The following is a 24,834-nucleotide window of genomic DNA, read 5'->3' on the forward strand; positions in this document are numbered from 1 at the left end:
CACTGCTGGGAAAACACACACTCTTATGCAAACACACACACACACACAGGCTTACATTCCACAAACCATATCTCTCAGCCTCATGTGCACAGAAACACTCTGAGCCCAGCAATGCTGCCACTGTGATACTGCTTCATCTGCCATCAGCAGCCAGAGTCAGAGAGGGCACAACTGGCCTTGCTGTCTCAGGGGTGGGTTGATGGTGCTTCCTTTCCACATTTGCCCTCTACCCTTATGTTGTTGGGAAAACTGCAAGCAAAAGGGGATGGGCACCCCGAAGACAGTAAGGGACTGTCTGTAAAGGCTGAGCCTAGTCCTATTGAACCCAGTAAGCTCCTGTTTATTAAAAGCATATTTCTTTCATAAGTTTGGATATTAATGTCAGCCTCTCAGTATCACGGCCACCCCTGGCTGATTCCAAGCCGCCGCCCACAGGCACAAATGAGGACTTCCGCCTCGTTTTCGTTCATGTGTTTGGTTCATCGTATCGGTTCATGTTCATTTGGTTCATGAGTTACACCTGGGATTGGGGGTATTTAGGGAGCCTTGACACCGCCATTTGGTGCCGAGAATTGTATTGTTTGGGACCTGTGCTGAGGCCAGCTTCTGCTCGGTGTGCTCATTCAGGAGCAGGTCACCCTGCTATCCATGTTTTCTGCAAGGCTTGCTAGCTCACTGTCCAGATGTCCCAGCTAGGCAACCCTCGCTCATGGCAGCACGCTACGGTTCCAGGTCGGCCTAGCCGTTGCTCAGTAGCTGGTCCCCCAGCTCTCCCCTCTTAGTCACTGTAGCGCCGTTCGACAGCAGTTTACATTAACCCCTGTTTAGCCCAGGCTCTGCCTGTAAGATTTCTTTCTTGTCCCCTTTGGTTTCTCCCTAGCACTAGCTGCTCTTACCAGCTCGACCCCCAGTCCCAGGTTCGTTTTTGGTTCACCCTCTTGTTTGCCACGTTCAGGTTTTTGTTTATCACTGTCGTTCATGTTTTGCTGCTTTTTTGCCTCACCTGCCCCCTTTTGTTTGTCTTGTTGTGTTAATAAAGCTGCTTGCTTTAACTCAATCACTGTGTGTTCGTCCCTCTGTGTCTGGCCTGGCATGCCATGACACTTAACATGTTAGTAAATATTAAGCATAATTTTTGGCTATTTTTTAGGACAGTTAGCAAAAAACCTCTAAAATGGTAAAAGTGTAAAGATACATGACTAAAATTAGTCCACAATCAAACTAACAACAGCTAAACGACTGAAATGTGATGAAAGCTAATATATACGTTTTGCTAGTGCTGACCACCCTCCGAGATAGAACGTGAGGCGGTCATAGCAGACCCTTTCCCCTGTTCGTTTGGTAAACGATGGAAGAAAGGGAGGAGACGGGAGGGTGGGGGTGGGTGCGATGTTTCTTTGACACTGTGTTAGACTGAGAAGCAGTGTTGTGTAAGGAGCTTGAGGGCCAGGAGGAGGAGGAGTTTGGGGCATCCTCCTTCTCCCAAAATTCAGTTATGTGTCATAACCACACTTTAGCCTAAGATCTACGACTGTGTGTACAGGGCTGTAAAGCCTCCTAGCATTAGGCTGTGGAGCAATGCAACCTGGAGCTCCAGGTGTTGGATGAGTTGAAGAGCCAGAACACATCATCATCAGCACCTGACCTCTCTAAGGCTGCTAGGTTTGGATGCAGTCTAGTGTAAGGCCTTGCTAGAAGAGTAGAGGCCTTGATTTTAGAAGAAATGTTTGAGGAGCAGCTGTCAAATGTTCTTTTAACATTCCCAAGATGCTTAAAAGTATCTGTTGCTGTGGATTAGAGAGTTGTAGAGGTGTAAAATACCACGGGTACTGCTCAGACCTACCCTTCTCTGGATTTAAGTCTAAAATCGAAGGCTTAAACTAGATCAAAATCACCTGCCGAAATGAACCAGCACTTAAACATGGTGGTGGTAGTGCTATCGAGGCGGTGTGGAGACGTTCTGATGATTAGATTCTTATGGGATTGTGCAGCAAAACACTAATCCCAAACAGAAAAGCTGCTGAGAAGTGATGCACCGAATGTTTGGGAGTGGCCTCGGAAAAGTCCCGACCTGAGCCCAACAGCGAGGCCGCGGGAGGGCCGCAAACATGCCTTAAGCAAGTCCTGCTTAATTAAAGGAGGTCAGCGACGTGGACAACTCTCACTGAAGGTTGCAATAACTTTGCAGATACGACAAGTGATTCGCTCGAAGGGTGCATTCACTTTTTCACATTCCACACATTCCACACCTGCCTCTCTATCTCTCTCCTCTGCACTCACACACACAGTCTCTCTCTAACTCCCTCACTCCCTCACTCAGCCGCACATACACACACACACACACGCTGAATCATATTACAATCAGTGTTCCTCCTCATCTGATTGGGGTCTGAGCGCGAGGGCTCCGAGAATGATCAAAATGCGCGAGTGTAGCAACTACTGCCACGCTTCAGAGAGCACACACACACACACACACACACACACAGAAAGGAAACAACACTGACACACTAACTCCCCTGCTGAAATGAGCCATGAGCATAAATATTCCGGAGCGTTCCTGGCTGCGGCTGCATTTGTGCAACCTCCCCGGCAGCCTTTAGGTGGCGCTGTTTACTTCTTGCTCGGCCGACTCCTCTGAGGCTGCTCTGCTGAGGCTCCACAGCAAAAGTTTGTGTTTGTGTTTTCTCTCCGAGCCGCTCTTGAGAGAATCCGGAATCAGACGCACATTCAGAAAGCTGATGGGGGCGTAGATTTGTTAGTCCACACTGGCAGCCACTCCAAAGCCCTAATTAATTCCCTCACTAATTGCCATTTATTCATGAATTCCTAATGCTGTTAAAGTATGTGGAAGAAGCTCGTTTGGCACAAATTTGATTGTGTGTAAGTTTTTTTTTTTTTATTTCCTCCGAATGCATAAAATAAAGGCACGTAAATCGGAATAACAAAATCTGGTGTCAGCAGGAAGTTCATCTTTTTCCAGGCTGCTTCCCTGCCTCTGCCATTTTCCCATCATCTTGACAGCCAGTATTCCCCACGGCGAGGATTCCTCTCACAAAGGAATGACTCTAACATCTTATTCGCTAAATCAAAGGGAGAGAGCCTCTTAGGCCGTCCATTCCAGCTCACGTAATCAGTGGGCGAGGTGGGCCGAAGCACCGCGAGCCCACCTCTGTCGCGTTGTCCGCACACAGGAGATTATCCTTTTGAACCCATTTAGTCCCCGAGATCCTCTTATGGCTCCAACCTGCTCTAAAGCCGAGACAGACCCCAAAATGCATTGCTTCAGCATTTCAGCAAGGTCCCAGAGCATCACAGCATGGGGGGGTTAAAGTAGCAGCACAGCAAAGTAGAGAAGGGTAGGCATGAGCAGTGCCAGTGGTACTTGCATCAACTCTCTAATCCACGGGTATTAATAGGCAACAGATACTTTTAAGCATCTTGGGAACGCTAAAAGAACATTTTTGACAGCTGCTCCTCAAGCATTTCTTCTAAAATCAAGGGTAACGACAGCGGCTTTGCCTCTTTGCTGCAGTAACAGCCTCTGCACTTATGGATTGGCTGCATCCAACCATATAGAAGCCTTAGAGAGGTCAGGTGTTGATGATTATGATGTGTTCTGGATCTCCAACTTATCCAACACCTGGAGCTCCAGGCTGCACTTCTCCACAGCCTAACACTAGGAAGCTTTAGACCCCCTAGCTGACACTTGGCACTTGGCATGGTGACCTTAGGCTACTAAGGTGGACTGAAGAAGCACGATCACTGCAGAGAACGTGACTCCACTGCTCCACAGTAAAAATGCTTGGGGGCTTTATACCGCTTTAGCTGATATTTGGCACTGGGCATGGTGACCTTAGGCCACTAAGCCTACAAACACTACTCCCACTAATGCAAAGATCCACCATCAATGTGATTCAGTTGGTCCACCAACCAATGCCTGAGGGTTTCGCACCCATCTGACTGACTCTTAGCGCTGGACATGGTGAACTTATGCTACTAAGCCTACAAACACTGCTCTCACTCAGGCCAAAACTACTGGATGGAGCTCCATAACTCCAGAGAACACAGCTCCACAACTCAATACTGGAAGGCTTTATACCCCTCTAGCCAGCACTTGGTGTTAGGTAAGTTGACCTAAGGCAAATAAGGCTATTAACATCATTCCTACTGCGAACAAAGCTAGTGAATAGAGGGAGTTACATCACTCCACATAATTTGGCTGATACTTGGCACTGGGCATGGTGACCTTAAGCTACTAAGAATGTAAACACCATTCCTACCAAGGACAAAGCTAGTGAATAGAGCTCCATCAATCCATAGAATACTGCTCTACTTCTCTACAGAACAATGCTTAGGGGCTTTATACCCCTTTGGCTGATGCTTTGCACTGGGCATGGTGACCTTAGGCTACAATAAGGCTATAAACACTTTTCCTACTGACGGCAAAAGCATCGGCTGGAGCTCCATCACTCTAGAGAACATTGCTACATTTCTCCACAGCAGGGAATGCTTTTCACCCCTCCAACTGACTTTTAGCACTGGGCAGGGTGACCTTAGGCTGATATAACTACAAATGCCTGTCCAGCTCATCCCAATGGTAGGCTATTAGCTGAAGCTCCACCACTCCAGAGAACGCTGCTCCACTTTTACAAAGAACAACATATTGGGAAGCTTTATACCCCTCAAGACGGGTATACTTGGTTTAGGGTATATTGACAACGCCAGCTCATCCCAATGGTACTTGATGGAGTTTCAGCTGTGGGTTGAGGGAGGAGACAGTCTTCACTCCTGCCATCCCCAATTCTATTCTGTGGACCAACAATAAAGGCTACTCAACTGCTGTTCTCCATAGGTACTGTTCCTTGAGAAGGTTGTTGTGTCTGAGATAAGGCCCATCCTTAAACCATGGTACCAGAAGAGGTAGATCATCCAAATCTAGTGTTAACTGTGTAGTTCTGTCTCTGTGGAAGTGGGTGAAAGGTGACTTTGGGGCGATTTATCTGAGGCCTCGGGCCTGACTGAGAGTGCCTGTTAAGGACATCATTGGGATGTGCATGAAGGACTCACGTAGACCTAGTGTCTGATAAATGAACTCAACCACTGCCACTGTGTTTATCCAAGTCTCTCTACATTACTGCAAATTATAAAATGTAATGTATAGTGTGTCTAATTTGCATAATATTTGCATAAATACAGAACTGCAATGTCCATAAGGAGGCAGCGAAGGTTCTCTCATCCATGTCTATCCTCTCTCTCTCTCTCTCTCTCTCTCTCTCTCTCTCGCTCAAGAAATATATATAATTTGGCTCTTTAAGGGTTAGCTGGCTATTTCCTTTTGGTCATCATTTTAGTGACAAACCGGTAAATGGTGCAACACCTCAGCTGCACTACCCCACAGCCCCAGTGCTTGGGTGTTTATACTATATTTTTATATTATATTATAATATTTCAGTTGGGAGGTGCACTCCATATTCTTGGCCATATACACATAAATATACAATGATAAAAAAGCCCAGAGGATGAAACGACAGGGGGGACCTGCCCATCCCTATAAGAGGGCAGAAGTGGTGGGATAGGGAGGATGGGAAGGTGGCCTACGGTTGAGGACGGAGGGGTACTGTCATTGACCCTGTTCCAAGCCCCACGGTGAGGATCCCTCATATCCATTTCCAGCCTCTTTTTGGGTCAGCAGATATGGCACAGCCATTCTGCAGCGTAAGGACTGCGTGACTTTGTCCTGCACTGCAGCTGTTCTGGAGTTTGAATGCAGTCTGGGGAATAGGGGTGGGAAAAAAGCTAAGAGTGGAAAGGAAGGACGAGAAGAGCGAAGAGCACATGGTGCAACATCCCATTATTGTACATAATGCTACTAATTTGCACCGTTGCTTGATTAGTCCTTAATTTGAAGAAAAATGTGGTTGGTCAGCCTGGATGCGGCTGCTCAGCCCAGAGCTTGGTGTTCACAGTTTACATCTGTAGTCTTGGCAATATGGCTAATGTGGCTAATGAGTAATCTAAGCTTGTGTGAACCAATTAGCACCGTACCAACTGCTTTCCCAAATCACCACACCACATTTGGCTGCATCCCTTTTAGATTCCCTAAATGTGAAAGAAAGGTTTTCTGACAGGTCGTGGCGGTTATTGCTAAAAGTGGAACAGCAGCCACCTTGAAGTCTGAATTCCCACAATTTCGGCTAAGGCTAAAAGTTCTCACACTGTTATTAAAAGCATTCTATGTGTGATGTATTTGACTTGGATAGATGTTGATGGGGTGTTGATGGGATGTACATTCCCCTAAGGTTTTATTTTAGTTGTGAAAATGCAGATGTGGAATTTCCCTGAGTGTCTCCAACATTCATTGCATACAAATTAACAACACTAGTCTTGAGGATGTAGCATGTGATATAGATGAAAGTTCCAGAGCTGAGTATAATCATATACCCTTCTACTCACTTAATGCATACTTAGTACTACTTAGGACACTATGGCTACATCCCAGTTGTGTACCACACATTAATACTATGCGATATGTACTTCATTAATCTTAATACTGTGTATTTGGCATGTTAGAGCACTTGGAGTGGTCATTTGCAGATGATTAGAGAAGATCCTCAGCTTGGCCCTAACTCTATCCCTAACCTCAATCCAAAACCTAACCATGGCCCTAATCCTAAACCTAACCCTGGCCCTAATCCTAACCCTAACCTCAATCCAAAACCTAACCCTGGCCCTAACCTTAACCTCAACCCAAATTCTAGCCCTGGCCCTAACCTTAACCTCAACCTCAACCCAAATTCTAATCCTAACCCTCACCCTGACCCTAACCTTAATCCCAACACAAATGCTAACCCAAACCTCAACTCACGACCTAATGTAAACATTATCCTGGCCCTAACCCTAACCTCAACCCAAAACCTAATCCTCACTCTGGGCCTAACCTAAAACCTAATCCTAACCTTCATCCTGGCCCTAACCCTAATCTCAATCCAAAGCCAAACTCTAACAATTGCCCTAATCCTAACCTTAACCTCAACCCAAAACCTAACCCTCATCCTGGCCCTAACCCTAACCTCAACCCAAAACCTAATTCTCACTCTGGGCCTAACCTCAACCTAAAACCTAATCCTAACCTTCATCCTGGCCCTAACCTCAATCCAAATCCAAACCCTGGCCCTAATCCTAACCTTAACCCAAATCCTAATCCTCATCTTGGCCCTAACCCTAACCTCAACCCAAAACATAACCCTCACTCTGGGCTTAACCTCAACCCAAAACCTAATCCTAACCTTCATCCTGACCCTAACACTAACCTCAACCAAAAACATAACCAAAGCCAAACCTTAACCCTGGCCCTAATCCTAACCTTAACCTTAACCCAAATCCTAACCCTCATCCCGGCCCTAACCCTAACCTCAATCCAAAGCCAAACCCTGGCCCTAATCCTAACCTTAACCCAAATCCTAATCCTCATCCTGGCCCTAACTGTAACCTCAACCCAAATTCTATTCCTAACCCTCATCCTGGCCCCAACCCAAACCTTAACCTCAACCCAAAACCTAACCCTAACCCTCATCCTGACCCCTTAATCTCAACCCAGTCCACTTAAGCTTAGCAGGTCTATAAGAGCTGGTTGAGGATTACAAAATGTTCTTTAAAATGTTCTGCAATCTAGGAAAGCTGTTCAGGGACATTTCAAATGAATGTTGCTAGAACATTAAATTGTTGGTCTGAAAGAGGTGGAGGAACTGGAACGTTCTGGAACACATTCTTTTCCACTGGCACCCTGTCCAGGCAGAACTACTGCCTTGCACCCAATGATTCCAGGCAGGCTCTGGTCCCACCACAACCCTGACCAAGAAGAAGCGGATAAGAAGATAGATGGATGGATGGATGGATGAAGGATTTTCTTCGAGCATAAGCCAAATGGAAAATGAAGGTGCTACAAAATGTTCTTTGCAACTTTTGGTTTCCTGTTTGTAAAAGAAATGTGTAAGAAAGGTGTAAGTGGGAAATTCAAAGATTAACAGACCTCTAAGAAAAATGGCTCCAAAGATGGTTCTTCTAGAAAACCTTTGTAGCACTTTTATGTTTCAGAGCATAGCATTAGCCTTGTAGCTTCAGCGCACAACTACAAAAGCGAGCACTCTGACACCATACATGCCCTTGCCTGATCGCCTACATTTACAGTAAGGTGCAACCTGTCTTCATTCGGTGTTTCAGCAAACGCGTTCTTTAAGAACGGCACCATTAGAGCATGTCCTCGGCACAACCTTTCATGCCCGTGGTCTTTTTTTTAGAGATCAGAGATCCTCCACACTCGCGAAAGGCAGCCACTGGAAGAGCTGTAGATGTGAAGAGGCAGCCGCTCCGCCGGCCTGAAAGGCTGGAAGTCGCGGGCTGTCATCACGCGGCCCTGGACTCCCACAGAGCTAACTGCCGCGGCTCGAGGTAATGACAGAATAACCCTCCCCTCCCTCTCTTTGGAGGATGGAGAGCACTCCGGTCTCGTCCGCAAGCTTTTACCAGGCCATTTGAACAGCTAAGCACTTATACGCGCGGACGCCCGCCGATGTAGAGTGGACACGTTACCTGATGTCTGCGGGGAGATCGCCCCGTCACTTCGCATCAGGAGGTGGGAGCGCTTGATCGCCGAGCGGCAGCTGATTTATTCATGCCGTCTAAATTCGAAAAAGGGTCGGACGTTTCCCTTCCCTAAACCCCAAACAATGTATTTTTTAAGCTCCGACTGGAACAAGCTCGCCCCTGCTGTTTGTGCGTCAACACTTTCGCCGTGTTGGCGAAACAGGGGTTGGGATATCCTGGGGATAGCTGTAACCCACATTAACGAGATGATGGATCCGGGTTGTGATTGGAGCAGGCAGCACCGGAGAGCGGGCAGGACATTAACAGTTTTATGACTGGTGCTGCATTATTCACCGAAGATGGGGAGGCTGGTGTGCAGCAATAAGAATTGCTCACCCTGGGGCAAACACGCAAACGCAACGTCGTGTATGAAAAGCATTTGGCCGTAGAAGCACAATAAGGTAAGGCTGTCAGTCGTATATGCATAATATGGCGAAATGAATGAAAGATAAACCATTGTCCTGAAATTCTAAAGTGCTAATTTGGCCAATGGCAGTGAACAATAAACATAAGCTATGTAGCAGTGCCTGTAGTAGTCTGGGCCCTGACCTAACGCCACACACCTTAGAAGGGCTGGGTTAGACCACATGGGAGGAGGCCAGAGACTGAGAGAGGCATGGAGGTGAGCACACAGGGCTAAAGCAATAGTCTCCTGTAGAGCCTCATTCGGGCTATAGCCATGTTCTTTAGGTTCATTTGCTGATTGGGTGACGGGCATGTATGCATAAAGGCCATTTGGGTTGCTCAAAATCCGTGTCTCTATTGTCTCTATGCTAAGCTAACTAGTAGGTCACCGCAGCCTTGCCCTTTCCCCCAGGGAAGTCTCTTTATTCCACCCCTACCTTTCTCAGCACAACGATTCCCTCCTGAGTGTGTTCATCAGTGTAGATGTCGAACATGGAGCTGCTGTCTCCGGGAACAATGCTGTACTCCACTTCTGCGTTCTTCCCCAAGTCCAGATCGTGTGCTTTAATCTTTCCCACTGAGGAGCCGACCGGCGCAGATTCGGGAACTCGTAGGTGAAAGATACCTGCAACAAGAAAAAAAGGAAAAGAAAATGAGGGAGAAAACAACCAGCAACAAACCTGACACTCCGGATGAGACCTAAAGGCCCTCACAGTGAGAGCAGGCTTCCAGAGATAGTTAGCGCTAATTATCCACTAATCACTTCAGCAGCTCTGCCAGCGAGTGCGAGCATGGCAATCACATTTGCGAAATCCTACAAAGCTGTTTGTACTTGTGTACAGTGAGCTGTCTTCAGCGTGGACAGCCACGGAGCCAAGGCTTTGAGACATGCTGGGGTGGTCCGAGGGGGGGATCTACACTGTAAAAGAAGCTTTTTCTCGTCCGGTCCCACATTCGACAAGCCAATTCCACTAACGCTTCGCTAAACTGACCAGTGTTGAAACACTTACTGTAATTGAGACAGCCCTACTCTGTAAGATGTTTTAGCCCTTCATTAGTGGCCGGTTTCTGACCACAGAACTGCTCTTGGCTGGATATTGTCGGGTGGTGGACTCCCTCTCAACCTAGCAGTTACAGTTACACTGAACACTGTACCAGCTCCCCACACACTACCATAGCAGGTTTCTAATAAAGTGGCCAGTCATCGAAAGTACAAGGTTGGTGTTTCTAATAAAGTGGCCAGTGAGTGGAATTACATGGTAGGTGTTTTCAATAAAGTGGCCAGTCATCGAAAGTACAAGGTGGGTGTTTCTAATAAAGTTGCCAGTGAGTGGAAATACAAGGTAAGGGTTTCTAATAAACTTGCCAGCGTGTGGCAGCACATGGTAAGGGTTTCTAATAAAGTGGCCAGCGAGTGGCAGTACAAGGTAAGGGTTTCTAATAAAGTGGCCAGCGAGTGGCAGTACAAGGTAAGGGTTTCTAATAAAGTTGCCAGTGAGTGGCAGTACAAGGTAAGGGTTTCTAATAAAGTGGCCAGTGAGTGGCAGTACAAGGTAAGGGTTTCTAATAAAGTGGCCAGTGAGTGGCAGCACAAGGTAAGGGTTTCTAATAAAGTTGCCAGTGACTGGCAGCACAAGGTAAGGGTTTCTAATAAAGTGGCCAGTGAGTGGCAGTACAAGGTAAGGGTTTCTAATAGAGTGGCCAGTGAGTGGCAGCACAAGGTAAGGGTTTCTAATAAAGTTGCCAGTGAGTGGCAGCACAAGGTAAGGGTTTCTAATAAAGTTGCCAGTGAGTGGAAATACAAGGTAAGGGTTTCTAATAAAGTGGCCAGCAAGGTGTGGATTTCCAATCAAGTGGGTAACGAGTGTGTTCAGCTTACTTTTAGCAAATCTGGGTGGATTGTCATTGACGTCAGTCAGCGTGATGTTGACGGTAGTGGTCCCAGCGAGGCCTCCCAGCTGTCCTCCCATATCCTTGGCCTGGATCAACACCTGGTACGTCTCCTTCACCTCCCGGTCCATGTTGGGTAAGGCAATCTTTATCACGCCTTGGATAAAGAGACAGGCAGAGTGTTGAAAAAGACAGGTACAGTAGGTGGTGAGGTCACAGCTTACCTAGAATTCAATGTTCTTTTGATGGCCACAGCACAGAGTCAGCGATAAGCATTTTAATAGCCCTTCATTAATCCACGTTCCTAAGGGCAGCGCCATAAAAGGTGAGCGTTTGACATTCTGCTAAAGGCTAATCAGCCTTAACAGTTTCTCTCTCAGAGGAAATACCTTTTGATCAGGAGATGCTGCCGTGACACGGGGTCAAGAAAATGCCAGCATCGAAAAGACAGGCTTTGTTTATAGGCACACTTGAAGCTTGGCAGCTCGTCCGACATGCCTCATGCAAACTTCTCAGAGTCATATTATTATAGATGGAGATGAAGGCCGCAAATTCCGTGTATTATTGGTTCTGAGAATGAGCAATGGGCCTCATTCACCAACCGTTTTAAAGAAGAAATTTCCTCTTAAAACCAATTTCCGCAGTTTTCACAAAGATTCTGACCTTCACCAGTGTTTTTTTTTTTTTATTTGGCATTTGTTCAGTTTACAAAAAAAAAATATTATCCAGCATTAAAAGAGCATCTGTGAACAACTGTGATTTAAAAAGCATCATAAATCTAAAAAAATATATGTTTACCCAATGTTCTCCCCAGTTTAGCTGAACCAATGAACCCACCCTCTCACTAGGACTCCCAATGCTCCCGGCACTAGAATGATGGTTACAAGCACACGCCTCCTCCGATACATGGAAAGCCTCTTTCACACTGCCGCAAACGCAGCATCACTAGCCAGCCAACATGCTAGGATACATCCGCCAACAGATGCCTCTGCTAACTAACCATCCTAATGGGAGTGATGTGTGGAGAGGGCACCATCTACCCACCCAAAGAGAGAGTTGTGCTCTCTTGGGCTCCGGCTGCTGATGGCAAAGCATCATGACCCTCCCCAAGAACAAATTTATGAAAATTCGTATGAAGAGATTGGGGAAAGAGGCACAGTGTATTTAAATAAGCAAGTACTAGATGCCATTCATATGCACCCTAACCACAGCTGTAGGCTATTAATTTGTGGCATCAGGTCAGAAGGTTACCATGCCCAATGCCAAGTGGTAGCTGGAGAGGTATGAAGCTCTGTGGAACTGTTCTCTGGAGAGATGAAGCTTCATCCAACACCATCAGTACCTCACCTCACTAATGCTCTCAGTGACTGAATGCTGTTAGACTCTCACAGCAATGCTCCAACGTCTAGAGTAAGGCCTTTCCAGAAGAGTAGAGGGTACAAACTCCCTATTAAGACCCTTGAGATATATATATATATCATATTTACACAAGCAGTACTTATCGTCTAAGATCTTTCTGGGTAATGTTTTTTTCTTTTTAACCAGTCTATAGAACCCCTGCACTCATGGAATTTTGCATGTTCACCCCTAACCCTGAATATTACAGAAGAATGTCTGAATGCATTGCTAATTACTGGAGTAATGCTCAATTCTGTGCTACAAAAAGACCTAAAGATTGATTAAACAATTAAGCACTGAGATACCAACAATGTGTCTTCACAAGCAAATAAACAGTTTAATTCTAACATGGTCCCATGAGTTGATATTCTGGCTTTAAAAATATGTACATGTGGACATTTAATTAGATATTGGACCATTTGCATTTCTAAAAGGACGTTTTTGGTCAACTTTGGAAAACAAATACACAAAATTCAAAAAGTTAAAATAGCAGCAATCAATTGGCAGAAATTTATTGTGATATAAAAAATGTATAAGATTATTAGATAATACAAATATAAGTTATAAAAGTATGAATGTATATATGTATGTATGTATGTATGAAGAATTTATGCCTATGAATGTATGAATGTATATATTACTAAGTTTACATATAAAAGTATTCAACCCACTGGTAAACTTGAGCCAGTGTGTGGAAATACAAGGTAGAACTTTTTAATAAATTGGCCAGCGAGATGTGGATTTCCTATCAAGTGGTTATTAAATGCATTTATAAACATTCATGCCTAGGTTAATGTAAAAAAAATAAGAGTTTACTGAGTTTACATATAAAACTGTTAACTTACTGCCAGCCTGTGTCCTTAAATTAAAATTTTCTCAAACGTCAGGCAGCACAAGCGACCAAACTTGGATTTTTATTCTGACCGGCTCACATGAAAGAGTGGGCCATGTGTTGCATCATAAAGGAGCCCAATGGCCTTCACAGCCAAGGTCAGTGGCCCTTTCATAAACGCTGAAAAAAATGGTCCTTTTTGAGTCGTGGTCAGGATGGTACAGTTTACAGAGTCGGGTGGTGGGAGCTAAAGGAAAAGCCATGGAAATGTTCTTTAGTAAGTGAAGTTCTACAATAAATGCTTGTGATAATACTGCATTCTAAGGAAAAGACGTTCTATATAGAACTGAATAAAGGTTCTTTAAAAAGGTTTTACATAAAACCATCTCTAAAGGTTTATTTAACCCTATAATCAGGCAAAGAATCCTTTATAGCATCGAAATGGTTCTTTGCGTTGGCACAGATCAGTATATGATTGTAATTAATTTTTTACATTAATTTTACCGGTTTTTGGAATTGTTCATTTGTTTACTGTTAACAAATTGGTTTTAATTTGTTCACTTTACAGATTAACTGAATAATCTCAAAGTCGGCACTGTCCTGGGGTGCTTCTTAGACCCAGTGCAGGTGGTGGGAGACAGGAGGATGACAGCCAAGCTGGCATCCATGCTGGAGAACAGCTCCCACCCCATGCATGAGACTCTGGCAGCACTGGGCAGCTCCTTTAGTGACCGGCTGCTTCACCCCTAGTGTGTGAAGGAGCGGTATCGCAGGTCAGACACAAGCAGCACTGCTCCCAGCGGACCACGGACACACACACACACATGTTCAGGGAATAGAGATCCCTCGATGTAAAAATACAATGTGCAATACCACCAACCACCCCCCCCCCCTCGCCACCCTTACATGTGCAATTAAGAGTCATTAGCAATTACCTGTAAATAATCTGTAAATAATATTTATTTATATTATTTATATTGTGTATATAGTGGTAATTTATCTACGTTTTTGCATCTGAGTGTCTTGCTATCCCTTTTCTGCTGTGACACTGAGAATCCCCACTGTGGGACTAATAAAGGATTATCTTATCTTATCTTAAAGCTACTATGGAACAAATACCAACATACTGAACAGTGCCATAGAGGAACCACCCTTGTGTCCATTAAGAATGCCCCATGTCTGCATAAAGAGACACGTGAGTGACAAGAACCAAACCAAAGAACCAAAGAAGGTTCTCCCATGGCATTCCTCAAAGAACCCTTTGAAGCACTTGTATTTTTAGACGTGTAAACGAGAACACCCACGCCCAGCCCAGTGGTGGATTCTCCTACCAGTCTTGGGGTCCACTGAGAAGTATGGCTGTCCGTGCAGAATGCTGTACACGATCCGGGCGCTGCTTCCGTAAGTGGGATCGTCTGCATCTGTGGCTGTGACCTGCATCACGTATGTGCCTGTTGGAACACAGAGCATCACAGTGCTTTGAAGACGTGCTGCACCTTTATAATTCTCATTCTCATGAGCAGATCATTTATTCAGGTATAAAAAAAATAAAGAGCCGCAGACATGCATGTTGTTTGAATTAAACAGCTTAGGAGAATCAAGCAGACTATCTCCTGGAAAACTAGCTCAGCATGTGATCAATAAGAAATGGGCCTTGGACTCTAGAGACCTGTCCGCTGGAGAGGCGATGAATTAGCCAGTAGCGGAGCACCCTGTCGATTCGCTGCGCCATGCGGGGTGACATCAGGACCGCGCTGTTTACTAAAGTCACATTGCAGAACCAAACACTGCAGAGTGGTCAATGGGGGCATGACTTTAAGCAGCGGTCAATTCGGCAGCCCATTGCTCACTGCTTAAGAAACGATTGTGGATCACTGGGTGTGAAAAAGCCTTTTTGTCTCCTAAGAGAAGCACTGTTGGTGGCCATTCCCTGCATTTTTGGTGTGTTTTATTTATTAATTAAACCAAAAAACAGTCATAATTCATTTTTAGATAAACATTTGGACCCTTGTTAAATTGAATAATGATAATAACTATGTAGTTACACATTAACAGTCATGTAATAACAACGTAACTACTTGTAATATGTAGAGCTGTTGCTCCAGACACATTACAGTAGAAAAGCTAATGTAAATACACACGCATATTGACTCTCAATAGTATCTCAATAGTTATTACATGGTTATTACACACATATAACCATATAAGAGAGAATATGCGGTTGCAGCTATTGAGATACATGTTTTATAAAGTATTATATCAATTAAAAAGTAAAGCTCATACATGTGTATGAACATAAGCTCTGCCTATGTCTGCCATTACTATGTTATTACATTCATTATTAATGTGTAACTACATACCCTGCGTTTTTGGTGTGTTTTATTTATTTATTAAACCAAAAAACAGTCATAATTCATTTTTAGATACACATTTGGACCCTTGTTAAATTAAATAGTGATAATAACTATGTAGTTACACATTAACAATCATGTAATAACAATGTAACTACCTGTAATATGTAGAGCTGTTGCTCCAGACACATTACAGTAGAAAAGCAAATGTAAATACATACGCATATTGACTCTCAATAGTATTTCTCAATAGTTATTACATGGTTATTACACACATATAACCATATAAGAGAAGCTATTGAGATACGTGCGTTTTATAAATATAAATTAAAAAGTGAAGCTCATATATGTGTTTTAACATAAGCTCTGCCTTTGTCTGTCATTACTATTTTATTGCATTTATCATTAATGTGTAACTACATAGTTATAACAGACACTAAACCTTCAAGCCAAGCTCTCTCCCTAAACGGGAGACCATGAACCTTTTTTGTTGTTGTTGTTGTTGTTATTGTGAGCTTTTAGGAAATTTTAAGCCATATGTTAATGACCTCGATTCGGATTGGTCGGCTTGTTTAGGGAATCATTCAAGAGCAGGCTGACTCTCCTAATCCATGCTCTCCTTTATATCCGTGCTCTCCTAATGTCACCAAAAACAATGAATTTCAAAGGGGAAAGAGAAAAATCTGGCTTCTCATGATACGGACCCTTTAAATGATTCTGTCTGTGGATATTACCTACATTCAGGATTAGGAAGAAGGCCTAAAGGGATGGAGGGGAGGTTTTTCACTTGATAGAAACCCCAAATAAATAAGCAAAGAAATCCATTATTGCATCTCCAAAATAACCAATAGAAGTCAATAGAAGTCAAGTTGGAGCATTTCTATTGGTCCGTTCATTAGGAAATGTAGGCACAATGTAAAGAACAACTGGCAGATATATTCATTTACTGCCAAAAAGTGAAAAATGGCTAAACTAGAGATACAAGGTTTTTTAATGACAGTTTAAATACGTTGTTCATTGCCCTTGGGAACGAACTGAATTTCTGCCTGAATAGCTTCAAACAAATTCTCTGATCTTTATCTGGGTAATAAAATGTAATTAAGGCCATCTTATTTAGCCTAAGAAACACATTAACAGCGCTTGCTAGTGTATTTCCACTGACAAAATAGAATAAATAATCAAGGTCATACATTTATGGTATATTTAGCATCTGGTATAAGCCTCTGTCATGGCAATATTGCTTTAGCCCAACACGTTGCATTTCTCCTTACAAAGCTGCTTCAGCTCCTGGGTATTTTTGGGCCGTATGGCTTGAATGGCTTGCGTCAGCCGGTTTTAGATCACAGGTTTAGGTTCCGACATCCTGCTGTAAAATTTCCTGATACAACCTTTGCATTCCCTGATCCCTCAGTGACATCCGGCTGTCTTGACCATGAAGCAGCTAAAGCACCTTTTTTCGTGTCCTCCTTGCTGGAGCTTTAATCAGAACCTGAATCAGAATCAGGTGCTCAAATGTTGGTCCAAACCTGAGGCAACCTGAGAACTTTCTGTCGGGGCCTGACCCCACCCACGGTACCAGGTTTCCGGGAGTCCAAACCTTGAGAGCAACAATTGAACTGACCTTAACTAAAGGTACCGATTGACAAACCCTTGAGGGTACCAAGAAAGGTATCACCTCAAGGACCGCTTGGCACCTCAAGACTCAAGAACATGGACTAACTAAATGGTTGTGCACTCTTAAGAGTGGGTTCCTTTGGATCAATGTCACAGAAGAACCACTTTTGGTTCCTTAAAGGACATTTTTAACATTTATAGAACCTCTCAAAAACTTCTGTAGATGTTCGGCTCTACTCTTAGGGTTCTTTACCACGTCTTTGAGGATTCTACAGTGTGTTCTTGCACTAATCTTAATAGAACGTCCCCTCCCAAGAGAAGCACCTGGTCATTTCTTCTAATCCAGGGATGAAGACCCCGCTTAAACACGCCTGATTCAGCTAAGCAGTTTAGTCAATTACCAGGTTTAGTTGTTGTGTCAGAACGGTGCTGGACCTTAGCCCTCGTTTCCCCACCCCCTGTTCTAATCCGTCTGCCTAACTGCACATTGAAGGAAGCACCAGCTTCCATGCTTTCAAAAAGTGGTCACCAACAGTGTTGCTGGAGATCTATGTACCTTCCTGCAGACCTTTCTCCAACCCGAATCAAGCCAGCCTGATTACTTACCTTCAGAAGTGCCTGATTAGCTGAATGAGGTGCGTTAGATTTGGGTTGGAGGTGAAACCCACCCAGCCATTTGTAACCCTTTCCAATCTTATGACCATTTCATCATCAGGTTAACAAGATCAGGAAGCTGTTGGGGAGAGCAAATAACCAAACGTGCTGAAGGTTTCAAACCCACGTCCGAACTGACGGGAACACCGGACCTCAGTTGCCCTCTTTTCAACAACAATAATGACCTTTTGCTAAGCATGTGTTTAGAAGATACTCTACAGTATAAATGGTATGTGCAGCTTTCACTCTTTCATTCTTAGGACCGAACTGCTTGTGTTCAAGAGCACATTTCCAAAGGTGCTAGCTAAACAGTTGGAATAGCTCTTCTGCTCCTGTGTTCTAGGCCTTAGTAGATACAGCTTGGCACGCCATTAAACCATTCTTTAGCAGAGGCCTTCACAATGACATTCCTTGAATGTGTAGGAGGGACAGCATTGGCTAGCAGAGAATAGCTTCCATCATTATATTGCAAATGTGATTTATACCCTGTCTGGGACTGTTCTGTCTTTTTTTTTTTTTAATTATTATTATTATTACATAAAATAAAATGAAATAAATAAATGCCACTTTATAGATTACATCTGTTTTGGAGATTACAACAACAGAATTCATGATCTTAACCCAGATCTGGGGACCATATGTTGTCTTCCACTTGTATTCCCGTGAAGCAATTCCTCCAGGTATGCCGCCGTGTAATCACGTTCATCTATATTCCATGGGATTAGAAACTGAGGTATTTGATGTAAGCGAGACGAGCCATTTAAAGAATGAATTTTGCAGCATTGCCCAAAGGCAAGGCCTGCGTGAGGTTAAATCCTCATCTTGCATTCATGAGATATATTCTTGGGAGCTTTCCCCACATTATCACCTTCCCCAACCGCTCGAAGGTGGGTACGGCTATAGAGACAAAAAAGCTCAGGCTTACCTACGGGTGACATCTCTGGAACGCTGGCCGAGTAAGGGCCCTCTAGGAACTTTGGCTCGTTGTCGTTGATATCCTGGACTTTGATAATAAACTCGGACTCAGGCTCCAGCGGCCTCCCTGTTAGCACGTCCACGGCCTGGGCCCGCAGCGTGTAATAAGGCTTCTCCTCGCGGTCCAGGCTCCGCAAGGCGTGAATGTCTCCCGTGGTCGGCTCGACGGTGAAAATGGAGCCCACTCCTTCTCCTGACAGCGTGTACTTCACCAAATTATCTCCCTTATCCAGGTCACTGTGCAGCTGCAAGGTTCATAATAACATGACAGTTCGGTGTGAGTTCAGGAAGAACCGTTTGGGATTTCTTGCAAAGTCATGTAGGACAAAAGGGGCTACAATGATTAGAGCTGCATGCTTCAAAATGAAGATGTGCAATAGGGGGTTTTGGGGCAATACTCTGTAGGGCCCACCTTTGGTTCACTAAATTACCCTGTGAAGAACCTTTTTTCAAGCTTAACGAAGCTCCATTGCTGCGAGCCTCGCCCAGCAGTGCTACTTCTATGTTAGTCACAAGCCATGGTCAACCAGGAAAGGGTATTTTTTTTATGTTTGATGGTTTAGCTGGTCTACCAGTATGACCAAGCCGGTTGACCAGCATGACAATGACAATCCACAATCCAGTATTAGCAGCTTAATCCCCGACGTTCCACTAAACAGCAAATAGCGTCTTCATGCTGGTAAAGTCCCACCCTTCAACAAAAAGAGCCAATCTGTTTGCTGGTTATGAGAAGGGTCAATCAATTTGTGATGCTGGTGGGTGAATCCTTGAGGAACTCTAGGAAGGTCTTTAATTTGAAAGTATGGAGGAACCACTAAAGGTGCTTTGAGGAACCTTCGAGAAAAGGTTATTAGAAGAGAAAGGTTTCTTGAGGGTTCCTCAAAGCACCTTAAGCGGTTTCTCCACAGTTTCAAGTTGAAGAACTTTTGAAGAACCTCCAAAAGTTCCTAATGAATCCTTGGGGAACTCTTGGAGGTTCTTTAATTTAAAACTATGGAGTAACCTCTAAAGGTGCTTTGCGGAACCTTCAGAAAGAGATTTTTTTTAGAAGAGAAAGGTTTCTTGAAGGTTCCTCAAAGCACCTTAAGAGGTTTCTCCACAGTCAATGAATTTGTGATGCTGGTGGGTGAATCCTTGAGGAACTCTTGGAAGGTCTTCAATTTGAAACTATGGAGGAACCACTAAAGGTGCTTTGAGGAACCTTCGAGAAAAGGTTATTAGAAGAGAAAGGTTTTTTGAGGGTTCCTCAAAGAAGGAGATTTCTCCAGTTTCAAATTGAAGAACTTTTGAAGAACCTCCAAAAGTTCTTCAATTTGAAACTATGGAGGAACCTCTAAAGCTGCTTTGAGGAACCTTCAGGAAGATAGTTTTTAGAAGAGAAAGGATTCTTGAAGGTTCCTTAAAGCATCTGAAGAGATTCTTAAACAGTTTCAAATCAAAGAACCCCTAAATGTTCCTCAAGGAACTTATACTTTAACAGTGTATAAAGTGTAAGTAAATACTTTCATTATTTGACGCAAAACATTGGAAAATCAAAAAATCTGATAATTGTTTTTTTTTAGTTTTTTTTTTTACTGAAATTCAGATTGTGAGGAGCAGAAATGGAAAACTGGGGAAACGAATGAAAATTCAAGGAAAAAAATTAACAATTAAGTTTTACATCCGATTTTCTATTTTTGAATTTAGCCTTAAAAGGTGGGAAAATTTAACAGATAAGCGCTGCCACTGTATCTCCAGTTTCGTTAGTTTTCTCTGATCTGATTCTGGCTCTTGTTCTTAACATCCTTGTTCCTTGTTCAAAACAGATGAACAGAAATACTCCAAAATGACTCCCATTGAAAGTTAAGGTTTTTTCCTTCCCCTGTAATGCTGCTATTTTGGAGGTTTTTCTTATGTGAGAGTGTCGATATGCAAAACAAATATGTATATGTCACAAAAATCGACACTTTCTGTGTGTATTTGGGTTAGTTTATATAGAAATACACATTTATACTGGAGCTCAATCAGGCAACTTGAGTCGAATGAGATTCCCTTTCCTATTGGATTCCTCTGCTTTTGCTGGATCTGCCGGCCTACTCGGCCCTGTGTTCAGTTACATCCCTACACTGAGAAAATCAATCAAAAGGAATAGAGTCAGCATAAACAGGCTCTGAGTGTATGAGACGCTGTATTTGCACAAGTATCCAAGCGTTTTCTGTAATCGGCGAGACGGTGCTAGTAATGCTGTCATGTCGGCGGGCTCTCTTTTGGGGAGCATTCCGTTTTCATCCACCGTCGCGAAAGAGATGAAGGGTTTTCCAAATCCGCAGAAATCTGATTTAAACTGACCCCTCCTGCCCCGACAGATAAAATTCTCATCATGTGACTCCTTCCGACCCAGCTGTGGGGGCGAGAGATACAACACCGGGATGCGGTTTGGGCTCGTTTGAAGAGAATTGAGGCGAATGGCCTCTGAGGTGACTTATTTGCTGGTCCCTCTAAATGGGCTGTAATACAGCTTAAAGGGCCTATATCAGAGATAACCTGGATTTTGGAGTGTGTCGTGTGTCCGCTAACTGTGCATGGTCTCAAAATGTACGCTCTCTAGTTCAATAAGCACATATAAGGGGAAAAAATGTAAATATAATTTGTAGAATTTAATAATACATTTATTTTAATTATTCGCTTTCACAATTATTCGATGTCACAAACATACACCCTTGCATCAACTCTACCACCCCCCCCCCCGTTCAGCCTCACTCGTTCTTGAGAAAGCTATGAGCCTTTCAGGCCCAATACAATGCAGCCAATCAGAACGAGTCTGAGTCGCTTTACATATATTAGCCTAACCAACAGATCCACCTATTCAGCTCATATTAGCCCCGCCCTTTCTTCATAAGGCTAGTAGCATTTTAGCCTGGATTGCTTGGTGAACTAGGCCCTAAATGGCTAAGCAAATCAGAACGGAGTTTATTTACATATCTCAGACTTTGTTTGGGTTACTGACTTTTGTGATGTCACAAAAGCTAACATTTGCATATATGCTGGGGAAGAGATCACATGGTCATAGGTTCAATGCCCTTGAGCGAGGCCACCCATTCAGGCCATAATGAAAAAGGGAAATTGGAAAACGGTCTGTAAATAATTTTGTTTGTTTGTTTGTCCAATAGTTTTTTGTGATGTCATAAAAGCTATCATATTTGCATATATCCACCCACTAATCCCACAGCAGTTTAGCCCCACCCTGGACTGCTTGGTGACTGAGGCACAGCACAGGACAACCAATCAGAATAGAGGATATTAGCTACAAATATCAGTCTTAAAGGCACAAGAACAGTTGTTTTGGCTTTTGTTTGTTTGTTTGTTGTTGTTGTTTTTGGTATGTTTGTGTGACATCACAGAAACAAACAGATTTGCATATTTCAGCCTACATCAGTTTAGCCACACCTATTATTGATAAAGCTAGGAGACCTAAATCATTGTTGGTACATAAAAAATAAAAACCTATGAAAACAACCTGTTCTGATTTTTTTTGTTGTTGTTGTTGTTTTGGTGATCATATCCCCCCTATTCAGCCCACAGAGGTTTAGCCACGCCCATATTTAAAGGTACAGTACCAAAAACAAGCCTGTTTCATTCTAAAACACTCATGTGAGTCATTTCTGGCAGGCAAAGTCTCATAACTAGGCCATGACTATTTATTGGTTGGGTATTGAGTGTATCCATTGGGCTAAAAAATCCAATTCAGAGTTAAGTACAAATTCCTATAGCACTAAAGTGAGATTACGGGAGATTACACCTAGTCTTGGATTAAAGATTAAAACTGTCACTGCTAAACCCTCTGAATGAATAGGTAGTGCTCGATCCGTGTGTTTCCCAAGTGAAGACGCTGCTATTTCTGTGATGTGGCAAATGGATGCAAATTGCTTGACTCCAGCTCGCTCACAAAGAATAGCCCGTACTTGATCCCCGGCACCGCAGGCGACACCTCCACAGTGTCGAGGCACGCCGCTGTAGAAATGGAGCCGGGCTAGGTCCATCTGTAGAAACTGCATTTCCTCTATCAGCATGTAAGCCTTGTCAAGTTAATTAAAAAATCCCATTAGATGAAGTACAACAGGCCATCGAATGAAAGAATTCATTACTTAGCTGGGGTCATGGGGCTGGCTTTAAGGTACCAGATAATCCACAAGCCATAATAGAGGGATAAAAAACGGGACGCCGTGTCCGGCCTTATTCATATGCTTAATCTTTTATAGAGAATGTCAATGGGGGCTATAAATTAAGAGTGGGCCTCTTTCAATCTCCAGGCGTGCTGCTAAAGATGTCAACCGCCAATAAATCTGCTAGAGTTTAAGCTACAGTGCTTCGTCCGCTTGCGGAGGTTGACGGCAGCGAGAGAGAAGGAAAGGGAAGACTCTCTCTCCAGATGAAATTTCAGTTTGAAGGTCAGGCGTAGAACAAATTGCGAGTGGTGTGATCGGCCTGTACAGTAAAGGGCAAAGCGCACCTTGTTGAGCTCCATATCTCCAGAGCTAACAGTTTCCCATTGACCAATAACCAGCAAACACAGGAATCAACATGTGTAGCTTGTAAATGCGAACAGCTGAATATGTCACATGTTGCATTTTGGTTGGTCACAAAAACAAACTTATTTGACAATCAGTCAATCAGAATAGAGCTTATTTACATAATCAAAAATGTTAATTACATTATTTTGGCACTCTTTATGTCTTTATGTATTTCTGTGTTGTGACAACATGGTTGTGGGTTCGAGACCCACCTCCACTAAGTTGCCAATATTGGCAAAGGCCCTTAATGTACACTATATAAGGCACTTTGAAAAACCACAGTAGTGGCTCAGTTGTGGGAGTGCGGCATTAGCTTTTTGATGGTTGTGAGTTTTTTACCCATGTCTGCAAGGCTGCCACTGCACAGTGCTGTTGCCACTGTAAAGCACTTTGAGTTCTTAGAGAAACAACAGTGGCAATAGCACTGGGGTATCATTTGCATGGTTGTGGGTTTGATACCCCTGTCTGCTAGGCTGCCACAGTTGGGTCTTTGAACAAGACCCTTAACCATCTTTCCTCTAGAGGTACTGTAGAATGACATACCTTTGCATTTTTTTGTGGATTTGTTAATATTCTGAATATTAGACTGCTGTGCACGTGATTGTGGATTTGAAACCCCTGTCAACTATCTTTCACTTTTGGGCTCTTGGGACAGAGGCTTACCCTATGCTAACATTTGCACTCTTTGTGGATTTATGTATATTCTATAAAGCATTTTGAGTTCTTGGAGAGGTTAGAGTGTTGGATGGTTGATCACATGGTTGTGGGTTCAAAACCACATCACCTAAGATATCAGTGTAGGGTTTCTTGAGCAGGGTTCTAGGGGCAGAAGCTGACCCTATGCTGACATTGGCACACATTTAGAAATGTGTACATATTCTAAGTGGTGGCTCAGTGGTTAGACTGCTGGGGAAGAGATCACATGGTCATGGGTTCAATGCCCTTGAGCGAGGCCCTTAATCCTCTCTGTTCCAGGGGCACCAGCATGGCTTAACCTAGCTACTTTGACTTTTGTTATTCTGTTCAAGTATAGAAATACAGCATTCTTAAGGACACATGACATTTGTAAGGCATTTTAACAGACATGATGTTTTATAAAGGTGTGTTTCAACAACAAGCACAGTTGTTCTTCTTGCTAAGATAGAGCTAGCTCGCCATGCCAAGACTAGTATTTATTTATTGGTCGACTTATTTATTTATTTTACAGATGGCTTCTTCTCAGCATGGGGGACATTAACAGATTACTTAATTGCATGTGCTGTGCAGTTTAATCAAATTGCAAAAGGCTCTGCAATCCACAAGCACTAAGCGGACTAAAGTTGTCTTCCCGGCAATCTGGGGCATATCCCGTAAAGCTTTCTTTTTTTTCCCACAGACAGGGTTCACGTGGTCAGAAATAGAACAAGTGGGGAGTGAAACAAACACCATCGCGGTGTGTTTGGGTCCGCGACTGTCACAGACAGAGAGAATGAGAGGGACGCGTTGTGTACAGTATTTAAAGTCGAGTGGATTGGCGGCCTAA

General features: G+C 43.6%; 1 protein-coding gene across 4 annotated transcripts in view; it reads right to left on the bottom strand.

Annotated features, from left to right (window-relative positions):
* cdh12a (cadherin 12a) overlaps positions 1–24,834 on the bottom strand; it is an 85,590-nt gene that overhangs the window by 31,153 nt on the left and 29,603 nt on the right. For 3 of the 4 annotated variants that reach the window (XM_072668456.1, XM_072668454.1, XM_072668457.1), the window contains 4 exons: positions 18,713–19,007; positions 14,500–14,619; positions 10,928–11,095; positions 9,486–9,673 (listed from right to left, as the gene is read on the bottom strand). In XM_072668456.1, the coding sequence (XP_072524557.1) occupies positions 9,486–9,673; positions 10,928–11,095; positions 14,500–14,619; positions 18,713–18,725 (489 nt within the window). In that variant the 5' untranslated portion in view covers positions 18,726–19,007. The remainder of the gene's footprint in view (positions 1–9,485; positions 9,674–10,927; positions 11,096–14,499; positions 14,620–18,712; positions 19,008–24,834) is intronic. The other variant, XM_072668455.1, reaches the window with a different exon arrangement.

This window comes from Salminus brasiliensis, chromosome 23 (genome assembly GCF_030463535.1).
Source record: "Salminus brasiliensis chromosome 23, fSalBra1.hap2, whole genome shotgun sequence".
NCBI classification, from domain to species: Eukaryota; Metazoa; Chordata; class Actinopteri; order Characiformes; family Bryconidae; genus Salminus; species Salminus brasiliensis.